Source organism: Cryptomeria japonica, chromosome 9, assembly GCF_030272615.1.
Source record: "Cryptomeria japonica chromosome 9, Sugi_1.0, whole genome shotgun sequence".
NCBI lineage: Eukaryota > Viridiplantae > Streptophyta > Pinopsida > Cupressales > Cupressaceae > Cryptomeria > Cryptomeria japonica.
This window is the reverse complement of record NC_081413.1, coordinates 359,758,606-359,771,418: the sequence shown is the minus strand read 5'-3', so window position 1 is coordinate 359,771,418 and position 12,813 is coordinate 359,758,606. Positions and strand designations below refer to the sequence as shown.

Below are 12,813 nucleotides of genomic sequence, written 5' to 3'. Positions count from 1 at the left end.
TATATTTTCTTGCCACCTGATACTTGTCCTATTCAGCTACTCCTCCCACCTTGCTCACTCTTTTAAGTATCTGCAACATGAATTACTTCATCCTCCTTATGATCTTTATCTCATCTTGATGATGAATCACGGAGTGTGATCCAAAAAACTCACACAATCAAATCCAGAAGCAGCACATTACAGTCTCATGGATTGTGGAAATCTAGTAGCATTAAATAATATTTTGCCAAAGTGACATCAAAGAAATTACCCCATCCTTAACGTTTTTCCCACAGACAAAACAAGAAGATGATGCTGCCAACTTGAATTCTTCTGCAGGCATTAATGAAGGCCATTACAGCTGTGAAAAAAAAACGATCAAAGAGACATGCCGAACAAACTTCCTGCCACTTTCAGGCTGTGAGATAAAAATTCCATACTCAAAGGGAACATTGCCAGGACAGAGGATAATTGTAGACTTCTTCTAGCGATCTAGTAAATACATTTATGCAGGTCCAGATTTTTGGCTCTGATTCTTGATTTGACTAGCTATTCAGCTAATCTATTGCTAGAAGCACCATTTATTGACCTTTTAAATATAATCTGCTCATCCCAAACCTTCAAAGCCAGAAAGTCCTGAAAACTTGGTCAACCTCACGACAATTACAAAATTCCCAGAAGTAAGTTGTAGCTTCCTTGCTCGGTGCTGAATAATTGTAATGGGATTAGACTTTGGGTTCTTGTAATCAGGCCTTTTAATAAGGTTTACAGATTTTCCTACAATAAGAATAAGCCTCAGTAAATTCCACCCTTCGACACCATATGCTTATGATGCTATTCGTGTTATCTTAGTGCATAAAAGATAAGTTCATCATTGCGCATGCAGTATACAAGTTCCAGATGAAGTAAAACTAGTGATAAATTAAGAATAAAGTATAAAAACACTGTTTCAACGGAATTTCTTTGGTCTACTTTTCTATTGGAGACCAAACAGAGACTTCTATTAGAAGTACTTGTTTCAAATTAGTCCTCAATTTCTTGCTAAATGAGGTACAGAGGCCTTGGGAAGTACACAAGAGTATGTAACATACTTCACTCTATCAATAAGAACCACAACAAAAATCCGAGAGAGACTTCCAGATGACAACATCCCTTCATCACCTGTTTCCCGTGGATCAACCAAAACTGAGACAACCATTGAAGATGGTTGTCTCTGGTATCCTCTATCTTCATGAATCCTCTCTGTATGGTCTGTCAGGTTTCTTTCATTTGTTACATTAAGTGAGGACCTCGCAGGCGGTAATGGAACTGCATACGAAACTCTTCTGTTTTTCAAATTATTTATTTGACCTAATCTGCGAGCTTCATTTATCTTTGAACCTGAAGAACTATTTCTCGACTGCTCAACAGAACCATTTGCTACACTTGAAGAAACACTGGTCACAATCCTGGAATTTCTAGTTGTTGCGGGTGAGTTAGGAGATGTGTCAAACTGAAACACTTCTGTACACATGCCTGAGCCCAATACTGGTCCTATACAGACAAGACAAAAGAGTGCATTAGCCACTTTGAATGGATGAAAAAATTTAAAAAGCCACATCCATTGTAAAGTGAAGTGTACAATTTTTACAAACAAAAGAATTAACTAGATTTTTGAGTAAATGTAAACATTAGACATGAAACAGGTTTTTAAGAAATAAACATATTGAATTGAAATATCCCTGTTTACTTTATAACAAAATCTTAACTCCAAAAACAGATTTTAATTGAAATAACAGATCATATTTGGAATCAAATCAATTTGAACGCAATGTTAAACATTTCACAACTTAACACCAAGACCATCTTTATTATTAATGAATTTTCAGGAGCACAGGCTTTCAGAATTTAAGCATGGACTTACACCTTCCTATCGTCTCAGTCCCACTATGATCCACGGGTATTGCTAGATAAATACTGATTGCTGTTTGGTGTGGGAAGTCGCCAAACTACGAAATCAAAGCATCCTGCCACAAGCAGCTTCCAACAATGCCAATATGATTCCTGCTATCACCATCAAACTTCTAATGCGATGAAATCTCCAATGATAGAGCTGACAGGCATGAACTTCCCATCACAGGGAACAGTCCAACAATGATGTGCAACCAGATTACATTCTTTCCTATGAACAGATTGATACTCACGCTGTGAATGATTCTTCACGACAGAAATAAGTCTTCCACAGATTCTTTAAATTCTGCTGGCTATCCCCCTCGGCAGCAATCAACACCCACAGAAGAGAAACATTCCTCCGTCTCATGCAAACATTAGAAATATTAATCTTTATTGAATCAGCTTCAGTAATTATATTTGCAAACCTTCAGATGCCGAACATTAGAAATCTAGAAGGCCTTCAATGGAATAATTAAAACCATGACTTTTACACTATAAATCGCATCCTTATTGTTCCGCTAGATGTTAATTAAGATATTCCCACAGACACTTAGGAGTAAGTTCCCAACTCTCATATAATGTTTCGCCCAGCAATACTTCTTCCGCTCGTTCCCTGTGCCCAGCTGATCGGTTTTGCCTGTTGAAGACAAAGCAATGCTAATCGTTCCAAAACTATTCCAGTCTGTAATCGCAGTCCTTCTACCATGACTGAAATTCTGATCAAATCGATCCACCCAACAATACCATTCTGTAGATTCGCCCAAGGAACTATAACCTCTTATTGAATTAGCAATTCACCAATCTGGTTTGGAGAATGAAGAATAGGAAGCTGGGGTATCATCCAAGCACCTGACTGTTACACAGTCCATGAATGCAATGCACTTCTCAAATCCAAACCAAGCATAAGTGATCCATCACCAGGAACCCCTTATAAATGTCTCCAGGAAGTATGTAGAAGATATGCCGACATGGAGAAATATAATAAATAAAGTGACATAGGAATTTATTATTTTACTGTTGTTAGATTAATTAATATTAAGTCATCGTTTGAATGTTTTTATTTATTTTTGGCAACTAAATAAAAACTAAATTGAATAAATCATCACTTCAAAAATTGGGGACATCACAGGATTCAACCTTCACCAGCTCCCTATTATCAACAAGTATATTCTCTTACAGTAAAACCATCGATGAAAATTTATATAATATCCAATTCAAGTCTATAGAAAGTAAAAAAATCAAGGCATTCTATTGCATTTCCTTACTAGACAGGATGCTAATTTTGTTTGTTGTGATCATCAATACAATGGACAGGACAAGGAAAACATAATCATCACAATTCCAAAGCAATAACTACCACAAACTTTTGTCCAATAACACCTTTCATCCCATTTTTCAAAATTTTTACTCTCATCTCAATGCACATACCATGTCACAATGTCCACCATAGCATTTAATGCCCAAGATCAAAATATGCTAATTTCCTCCAACAATCTCAATCTTTAAGATGTAATCACACTGTCAGTCCATATTGGTTGTAGTTAGTAAAGTTGTAATAACTATCCCCAAGTCCAAGTAAAGGACGCAAAGAAAACTGACCCATAGAACAGGATTAAAAGCCTCCAAATGCAGATGACAGGACATTAGCTTATTGTCTTTCTAATATTCATACATCTTGATTTATAAGGATTAAACATCATACAATATGTTAAATTTCAAGGCCGAATACTTGCACAAATATGTTGGCCAGCTCAAAGAATATTACATGTACATATGTGAATTTCAATAAACAAGCAACTTCCCAACATTATGAAACTCTGATTACATTCATATTGTGCTGCACATTTATCATGGTCCAATACTCAAATGATAACAATCGCCTAGTCCTAAGTACTCTACCCTAGTAGCCTAACTAGCCTCAAAATTTCAAAAGGCTTATCATGTACCATGTACTGAATTTTGAAGCATTTCAAATCATGAGGCATAGTCAATCCCCATCCTCATCAAGCCATCTATGATCAAGTCCTAGCCTATAATTACAAGATGCCACTCATCACTGTAAACCGATAATGGGCAAAGACGAGTTGTAGTTGGATCCACCAAATCAAAAACCAGAAAAAGCGATTTGGAGGAATTTCTATTAGGTTCTAAAATGGGCCATTCGCAACCAAGCGGCATGTCTAGTAGTAAACCCATTCAGGACAACTTGACAGAGGAATCCACATTTAGCATCAAGATCATGTGCAACAAAGACTGCCTCAAACAAAAAAGGATCATGCACATTGAAATGATTTCCAAAATTCAGAGTTAAGATGGCAAGTATGGGAGAGCTGTAGATATACTTCACAAGAAAGAAGGAACTATCAGGTTGAAAGATTTCCCAAAGAGGTGTGACAAGGTGCAAAAAGATTTTCTTCTCTTGTTATTGAAGTGTGTTTTCATGGAATCAAAATTAAAATCAGGAGCTTTAGTTTGAATTTGCTCCTTTAGTTACACGGTTTCCAAGACTATGTATTGTTAATTGAAATAATTGATCAATTATATATAAAAGATGTAATTTTCCTGAACTCCCATAATATAGATCAAAGTGCAGGTTATTTGTGAAAAAGATTATTGAGCTAAAATCTAAACAGTCTCAAGAAAACTCATAACACACAGATTTATCCTAGAGAACCCACAATGTGGAGGAGAAAACCAGTCCATTCAGTAAATTCGACTTGACTACTCTCCTTTATTAATGGTAAAGAGATACACAACAAGTGGGCAACCATGCCTTCTTCTTCTAATATTTCTCCCTACAATGATTTGAATGCTCTCACATACAAGCCCTATTTAAAGAATTTCCAATGAACAGTTGAGTTTTCTTGGACCTTAAGCAAATATCAACAATCACTGGAAGAAGAAATGGTGCATGTATGGTTAGGCTTCTGAATTTGATTGTTTATATGAGTTGTCGACTATACCACACCTACAATATGATCTTAGACTCTAGCACACCCATGATATAGTCCCTCTCTAGTGGAATTCTACAATACGGTCAAGTATTTGTCCCTGTATCTAAATTCTATTTTCTATTGTTTTTCTATTACATATATTTTCCACATCTTTTTGGATCATACCTCCCTTCTTAGGAAGGTTTTTGGTCCCACAAAGCTTAATGACACATCAAATAAGGAAAGAGTCCTCGTACTCTCTCCTTGTAATACAAGCTGGCTTGGCTAAACTTTTTATTTTTGAATCCAATCTTTTAAATTTCCTAAACTCTTTTCCTTGTTTCTCATCTTCCTTTCTTGTACCACATCCTCGGTCTTCTAGAAATCATAGCAATTGTTCTTCATCTTCATCTATAGTATAGAGGACTCATAAACCTACAAGTACTCACAATTTACAAGTGAATGTATCTTCATGAACAGAGGAGGTTCGACTTTGAATGCATTTTCAGCTATGGCCTTCAAAATTGTTAAGGGTCCATACGTTGATAGCTTAAACTGGTTTGCTTGTCCTTGAAGTCTTTCCTTACCTAATGTAGACAATCTCCTTTCTATGACAATCATGTTTTCCTTTATACAGTTGATGTGTTCTTTCCAATCGTTCTTTAACTTTGAGTTGAAATTACCTAATTCTTTAAACAAACTCAGATGCGTTAGTCACCTCATTATCTTGCCCTACTTGTTCGACTTGCTTATCAAAAGCTACATCAAGTGAACTAGAAGGTAAATGTCCCAAACATGCTTCAAATGGTGACTTGTTAGCAGAAGAATGCAATGCTCTATTGTAAGAATGTCGAATGTATGGAAGAAATTCATCACATGTCTTCAGACACTTACTGTTGTATCCCCTAATGAGCTATACCAAGGTCCTCTTGCACTTTTGTTTAGCCATCTGTTTGTGGGTGAAAGGTTGCACGGCTTTAGCTTTATGTCCATCATGCTCCATAATGCAGACCAAAGCTTACCAAAAAATGGTATATCCCTGTCAGAAATAATAGACTCGGATAGTCCAATATTTACCAATACACCGTCAACGAGCCTTTCAGCTGCTTCTTTTTCTGTGATAGTCTATTTACAAGCCATTAGAATACACACTTTGCTAAACCTATAAACTACCACAAATATGTGATTGTGGTCATAGTTGACTTTCCCTATGGTGCCCCTACTTTTTGCCTCTTCATTTGTCCCTCAACCTCCTATGTAGCCTCTTGTTCCTTTTAGTACTCCCTATGTCATCCTATACATCCTCTGCTTATCCTCCTTTGTTGTTCCCCTATCTATTGAATGTCATCAGTCCGACCAATGATGTTATGTGCACCCTTTTTTCCTCCCTACTTAACAAACATTGCTGACCAAGCAATGAAGTCAACTATTTTTTTTTTTTTATTTGTTAGGGTTGGTACCCCAACTTATTGGTTTCCCTTGGCCATAAACAAAACATCATTGATCTGCTCTACTCACACTTGCATCTTCCCTTAGATGATTAAGGGAAGGAGTACTTCACCAAAGAAAACAAGTAGCACAACTAGGACATTGAGTATTAAAGGAGAAGAGATCAAACACCTCTGATATATTCCAAGGTCTAGTATCTCTAGTTGTGGCCTACTAGGGTTTCATTAATTTGTCTTGACTTCACCTACAATACCTCACTACAAGTAATCAAGTGAAAGGGGAAGGTTAATACACCCACAAGTCAATCCCTAGTAAGTATCTCTAAACCTATCTCTTTCACTTAAACAAGTAGGCTTTCCCATGGTATCCTTATTAATTTACTATTGCATGCTATTTACTTTACTACCATTGTTCTATATTTAGCCCTTGGTGTACCTTACTACCTTCCATTCAGCCCCAGCCTCGAACTCTTCTCACCTTGTTGCCATCCATTTAGCCCCTAGCTTAGCTATCCTCCACAACATTACCCATCCCAGTGCATGTGTAGATTCTAACTGTTGCATGTCCAACGAGGCCTTCTACCTCTTCCCTATTTAGAGGTTGATATTATTAAAGACCTTCATCTTAGTGTATACACATATCAGCAAACTAGATGCATTAAGAAGAGTTGAAGAAGCACCCGAATGAAATTTGAATAAAGAGAAAAGTGTGGAAGGATGTCTAAGCACTAAGATATGCTGAAATGAAATTGTACGAGTCTAAAATGCACTGGAAACCACCAACAACCATGAAAAACAAAGAAAACAGTAAAGCAACGATTGTTACAAAGTTGTCAAAAGGTTGACAAAGGAACTAGAAAAGTTAAATGAGAATGGAACATGCGGAAGGATGTTTGAGCACTTCAAACAACAGGAATGAAATTGTAAGAGACTAAAAATACAATACAGACTGCCAAGAACAGAAAGAAACAATAGAAAACAGGAAAGGAATCATTGTTGCAAGGTTGTCAAAAGGTTCTCCAGTTCACAAGAGAAGAAAAATAGAGTAAGAATGACAATAAAAGATCAAAATAATGTTGAGAGCAACAAAATGTCAAAAACACATAAAAGAGACAGGCAATAGACAAGCACAAATGCAAAATAACATGATTATGTTGAGAGAATATATTGTTGTCAATATTGCAAAGAAAGCCACTCAGTTATCAGTGTCATAAAATGGCAAAGAAAGTTGTGGAACAAAGTGCAATAGAATCTAAAAAGACAAGTTAGCAGAAGAAAGAAAGAAAGGAAACCTTCAAAATATGATTTGAATATGAATAGTGAGGTAAAAAATGCAAGGTTTTGAACCTTGAAAGCCAAGAGAAAGCAAACAGAAACACACAAAGAAAGATTAGCTGAAAACACTCTAATGGAGACAGGAAATTAAGAAACCAAATATTCAAAGAAAACCAAGGTATTGGCATTTAGTCAAACAGTTTGCATACAAACTCTTAAGAAGAGAAACAAAGCCAAGCACACAAGAAATATTCTTAAACAACCATATAATGGTTGGGAGTAAAAATCCCAAACTGTCAAAGGTGTTAAAGCTAGCCATTCTCAAAATAGACCTCCAAAGGTGCACAGCCACACGTCCTTCACAAGAGAATCAGGTAGATCAAGCCTTCTAAGCTTGAAAGCAAGAATCTAACTACTAAGACGTGTAAAACTAGACTACAGATACAGATAAACAGTATAATAGAGGCTGTGATTGCAAGGAGTAGAGAGATAAGGAGCACCTAACAAATTTCAGATCCCGTCCAGATAAATTGGGCTAGTGGTATCCAAGTCACATGATATAATAAACCAACCATAAGGAACAAGCTAACAATTTCCATAGACTAAAGTGGTTCACGCTTACTTCAGTTGTGTTACCAATAATTTTTGGCCGCTATGCCATTTAAGGAATTTGAACCATTTACTGGATTTATCATCAAATGCCTTCTAGCTTAAGAAAGTGATTCACGCATCCAAATGTATAATTTATTAATTTGTGTTAGTTCACAACACATACTGGGTCATTAATCAACATCTATTTTCCCTTGATTGCTCCAACAATCAATACATAATGAGTCACCCATTAAATATTGATATGACATATTCCGTTTACTTGATTCTTGTTAAGGATTGCTGGATTTATGATATCCTTTGCAAAAGATAACTTGTTGCATGCGCATTATCCAACCTCTAATACATTTTGAACTATCCCAACCGAGTGCTAACATGTTACAAGGAAACAAGCAACCTCATTGTGTGATGTCTGCACCATTGTGCAGTTCATTAGTAACAACAGAGGACCACTACAGGACATTATGACAGCAAAACCAATTAATCTGGTACATCAAGACCCATCATGCAGCTGTTCTAATACTATAAATGTGTTTTAATGTAGGCTCGTTTGTCCCACTCAATGGACATTCATACTATGCTTAAACAAGCAGTACATTCTTAATACTTAAAATCAGGGCAATATAAACAATTTGCACCATTTGGACAAATCATTCTCAAACTTGCACAATCAATACTATATTCATTAATCTCATTTCACATCAATACAGGAAGACTGTAGGAAACACAAGTAGAACATGTGCGCCACTGGCCACAAAACTCCTTATTGGCTCCAAGTAGAGGTACAATGTAGCTGATGCACCCAGCCACCCTCCAGGTGAGTGTGGGATCTTACCAAGGGGTAATGAGGAAACACTCCAACATACTAAAACTCTACATATGCAATACCATCCACTTAGCCTTACTACACATTCAAGGATACTACTGGAACTTACTAGAATGGTGGGAGAGATGAGAGGTAGCTAGGTGCACAACCGCAACAACTGGCTTTGCATCAAGGCATTATATTCAAACACAAGAAACACTACATCTAATAGAAAATTTACCAAACCAACAAAGTTGTATCATTTGTCACCGGCTACCAGCAAGACATATAGAACATAAATCCAAAAAAAGTGCATAGATTTCCCATTCCCATTCCCGATCTAAAAATATCAAATAATATGATTGCTGGTTCTCTTTTACTCCCTCTATAACTCAGCTAAAAGAAATCAGATTAAATGGTTGCTGGTTAGCTTTTACCCCCTCTCTAATCCAGCTAAAAGAAATCAGATAAGAGGTTGCTGCTTAGCTTTTACCCCTTCTCTAACCCAGCTAAAAGAAATTGGATTAAGTGGCTGCTAGTTAGCTTTTACCCCCTTTCCAACCCACCTAAAAGATATCATATTAAGTTAGCTTTGACCCTCCTCTTCTAACTTTAACTGAGAGACAAACACTTAAATGCACCAGTAAGGCATTCCCCCTCCCTTCCCTAGTGTTACATGTTCGAACTAGGGTTTCCCCTTCCCCAGTAGATCCAGTGTCATTTGTAAAAGAGGCAGCTCAAAAAATTATTCAAATTCAATGGTCAGTCGATGACAAATATCACCATAAAAATGAACATGCAGCTAATCAGCAATATTGAATTGGCTCAACTAAGGCAACAACACCAAAATCAAAGCCTCTAGTATAATCTTGTAGGATCTAAACACGAATGTTGAAAATGATAATTGTTTAAACTGTTCAATGAATTAATATTAAATGGGCAGTTACACTTGAGATTGACATATAAAATCTTTGAGAAACGGCTTCTAGCAAACATAGTCAAATGTTCTTACCAAATTGGCATCACTGTCTCTATTGTTTGTCCTGCTGAGCAGTGGAATTGACAACAAGATTGACAGTCTTTGGTACTAAATCAAACTCTTTACCAACATGTAGAATTTTAAAAGCAAATATCTGTTCCCCAATCAGGTTGACTAGACATGGATGTAATTAAATGGAAATCAGTTGCCCATCAGTATGCAGAAACCTTTTTTCTCCAGATTTGCAACACTAATGCACTGTGTCCATTGCAAAAATTAAAAGCGCCTTATCGAATTAGAACATAGCTGTGACTTAGCCAAATTTCAAGTTGCACAAAAGCGGTAGCTTTTGAAAGCCCAAATTGACTCAACAATCTTCTAGCTCAGAGTAAGAGATGCATACTTAATCATTTCAGCCTCAAGGACAGCATTACAACATGACATGTTTTAATTATCAATTGCCATGCCAAACTTCTAAATTTCAGATACAAAGTGGACTCAATTGATCTTCTCAATCTAACAGACCAAGCAAAGTAGAACTTTGTCGCCAAGTAACAAAAATGGAAAAATTAAACTAGAATCTACCAAGTTGCTAGAAAACATAAATTAATAAAATCCTGGCAATTAATCAATTTTGTAAAGTAGTACCCTACAATTCATTACTTTAAGGAGCCAAGTGAGACATCTATTAATTGTCACTGGTCACAGATATCTTCCGAGTTACTGGTAGCTATAGAATTGATTCCCAAAAAATGCTAATCTCACATGACTTGTACATCGCTTTGATAATACTTTGATGATGATTTATGAATGGTGAAAGCAATATCCAAACCATTAGGGGATCTTGCAAAGAAGAAACTCATTTGTATTCTCAGGGAGTAGGCAAATCAAACGGAGAACCCAAGATAAAAGAAATAGAAAAGTCCTCTGACACTTAGGATTGAAAGAAAAGAGGAGGAACGTTAAAACTTATCTCTAAAAATATCAAGCAAACAGGCAGAGGAAGAAAAGATCAGTTACTACCTGCATGGCCTTCTCGGAACCACTGCTGAAGTGATCTGTCCACAGATGTTGGTTTCCTATCCTCTTTGTAGTCATTTTTGGAATTAGAGGCTAACGCTCTTTGATTTTCAGCAGCGGCTTCATATAAATGATTCCGCATTTCAAAATTTGGGCCAGCAGCTCTAGCCACTGCAAGAGCACGATGCCTTTCTGTTATGAGAGCCAGGCTATTCTTTTCAGATTCTCTTTTATCGGAAACAATGTCCTCTTTGTTGGATTTTAAGGCCTTCTCACCAGCTAGAACTGCATGGATTATAAGGTTACCATCAATCTTTACAAGTTTATCATTTCTTGGAACGAAAAGAGAAGCCACAAGGGGCTCGCTCAAATTTTGAGGATATGCAGAATTGATGATCTCTTCTTTCCCTTTCCCTTTCCCTCTGTCCAAATCATATATGTTGTTATTTACAGGCTTGAAATGAGGAACTGTGGAATTGTAGCCCTTCCAACTTGTCAACACTCTTCCTCCACCATTTAACAGGTATAAACCAGGGGATAATTCTGTTACATTAGATCTGAATGTATCGATGCCTCCAAAGAGCAAAATAATGATGGAGAAAAAACCCAGAAAAGCTACACTGGCCATTTTCTTAATCCGCTTGGAGGGATTCTCATCGTGGTGCTGGGTCTTGGAAAGCGACTTCTTCCGGGACTTGGAAGAAGGAGGCGACGATTTCAGACGAGGAATTGGAAGCAACGGAACTCTTCCCGCGGCCGCGACTGCTGGCAGAGGATAAGCCGGGTAAGGAAACGGAGGAGGCCACGAGGGGTAACAAGGCAATGGGTTTGCATTAGGATTGAGAGAAGCTAATTGCTGTTTTAGTTTAACATTCTCCGCACTCAGATATGCAACAGTGTTATTCAACTCTGCAATGGTAGAATTGGCAGACTTTACCTTCTCTTCGAGCTCGTCAATGTAATTCTTCTTCCTCTGTCTGGAGAGCTGAGCACTTTCCCTGTTCCTCATCAATCTGGCATTTCTTTTTGCCTCTTCATCATTGCCATCTGAAAACGCCGGTTTGGGCAAATTACCCTGGGCGGTTGGAGCATTGGTGTTAGTGGAGGAGGAGGAGGACGGAGAGGAAGAGGGTGGAGGAACACTCTTATCCTCCTCTTTGTCGTCAAAATCAGCGGCAGCTGGGGTAAAAGAGTCCTGAGAGGGGGAAAGGGAAGGATGAGGATCAAAGTTGATGTCGAATGAATCGTTGAATGAATCGTTAAGCACAGAATCTAGCCAGGCAGGGTCATCAAAAAAGCTATTTTCCAGATCGAGATCGAGATCAGGATGGATATCGAGATCGGGAGGAAGATGGAGATCGACGGACATACCTTCAGAACCGCTCAATTCTTCCATTTCCACTGCTTCTTTCCGTCGGCCCTGTAAAAGCCAGTGACTCAATCAGACTTGTTCATTCAAGGTCAGTAAAATACTCGTTCCTCGAAAGGGAGGCTGCCGATGCTTGCTCCTTCTGTGCAATTGCATATGAAACTTCCAGCACCTATCACGTGTACCCTAACTTCGCTTTTAAATGGCATAGGTACCTATGAAAGTTTTAGTACTTTTTATTTATTTTTATTTTTATTTTTTAAAAGGATTTAAATTATTTATATAATGTTTATTTACGATATTTGTACTTATGGTACCATTTACATCTCGTTTAAAACCGTATGAAAAGTAAAGACATTAAATACATTAATCATAAAAAAAAAAAATTATTATATTGTTTTATTTTATATAACTAAAAACAAAAATAATGAAGCGTATTAAGCATATCTCATTTACTAAATTTT

At 37.1% G+C, this 12,813-nt stretch overlaps 1 protein-coding gene across 1 annotated transcript; it reads right to left on the bottom strand.

Annotated features, from left to right (window-relative positions):
• Positions 1 to 880: 880 nt before the first annotated feature.
• Positions 881 to 12,538, bottom strand: LOC131029686 (bZIP transcription factor 17). Its single transcript, XM_057960275.2, has 2 exons — positions 10,984 to 12,538; positions 881 to 1,512 (listed from the first exon to the last, which is right to left on the bottom strand). Exons 1-2 carry the CDS (start codon positions 12,374 to 12,376, stop codon positions 1,010 to 1,012), a joined length of 1,896 nt encoding a protein of 631 aa, XP_057816258.2. The 5' UTR covers positions 12,377 to 12,538; the 3' UTR covers positions 881 to 1,009.
• Between the last annotated feature and the right edge of the window lie 275 nt (positions 12,539 to 12,813).

Coding starts and splice junctions, on each gene's coding strand:
- LOC131029686 (XM_057960275.2), bottom strand. CDS start 12,376: ATGGAAGAATTGAGCGGTTCTGAAGGTATGTCCGTCGATCTCCATCTT. Junction 1,513..10,983: donor GTTCCGAGAAGGCCATGCAG/GTAGTAACTGAT, acceptor TTGTCTGTATAG/GACCAGTATTGGGCTCAGGC.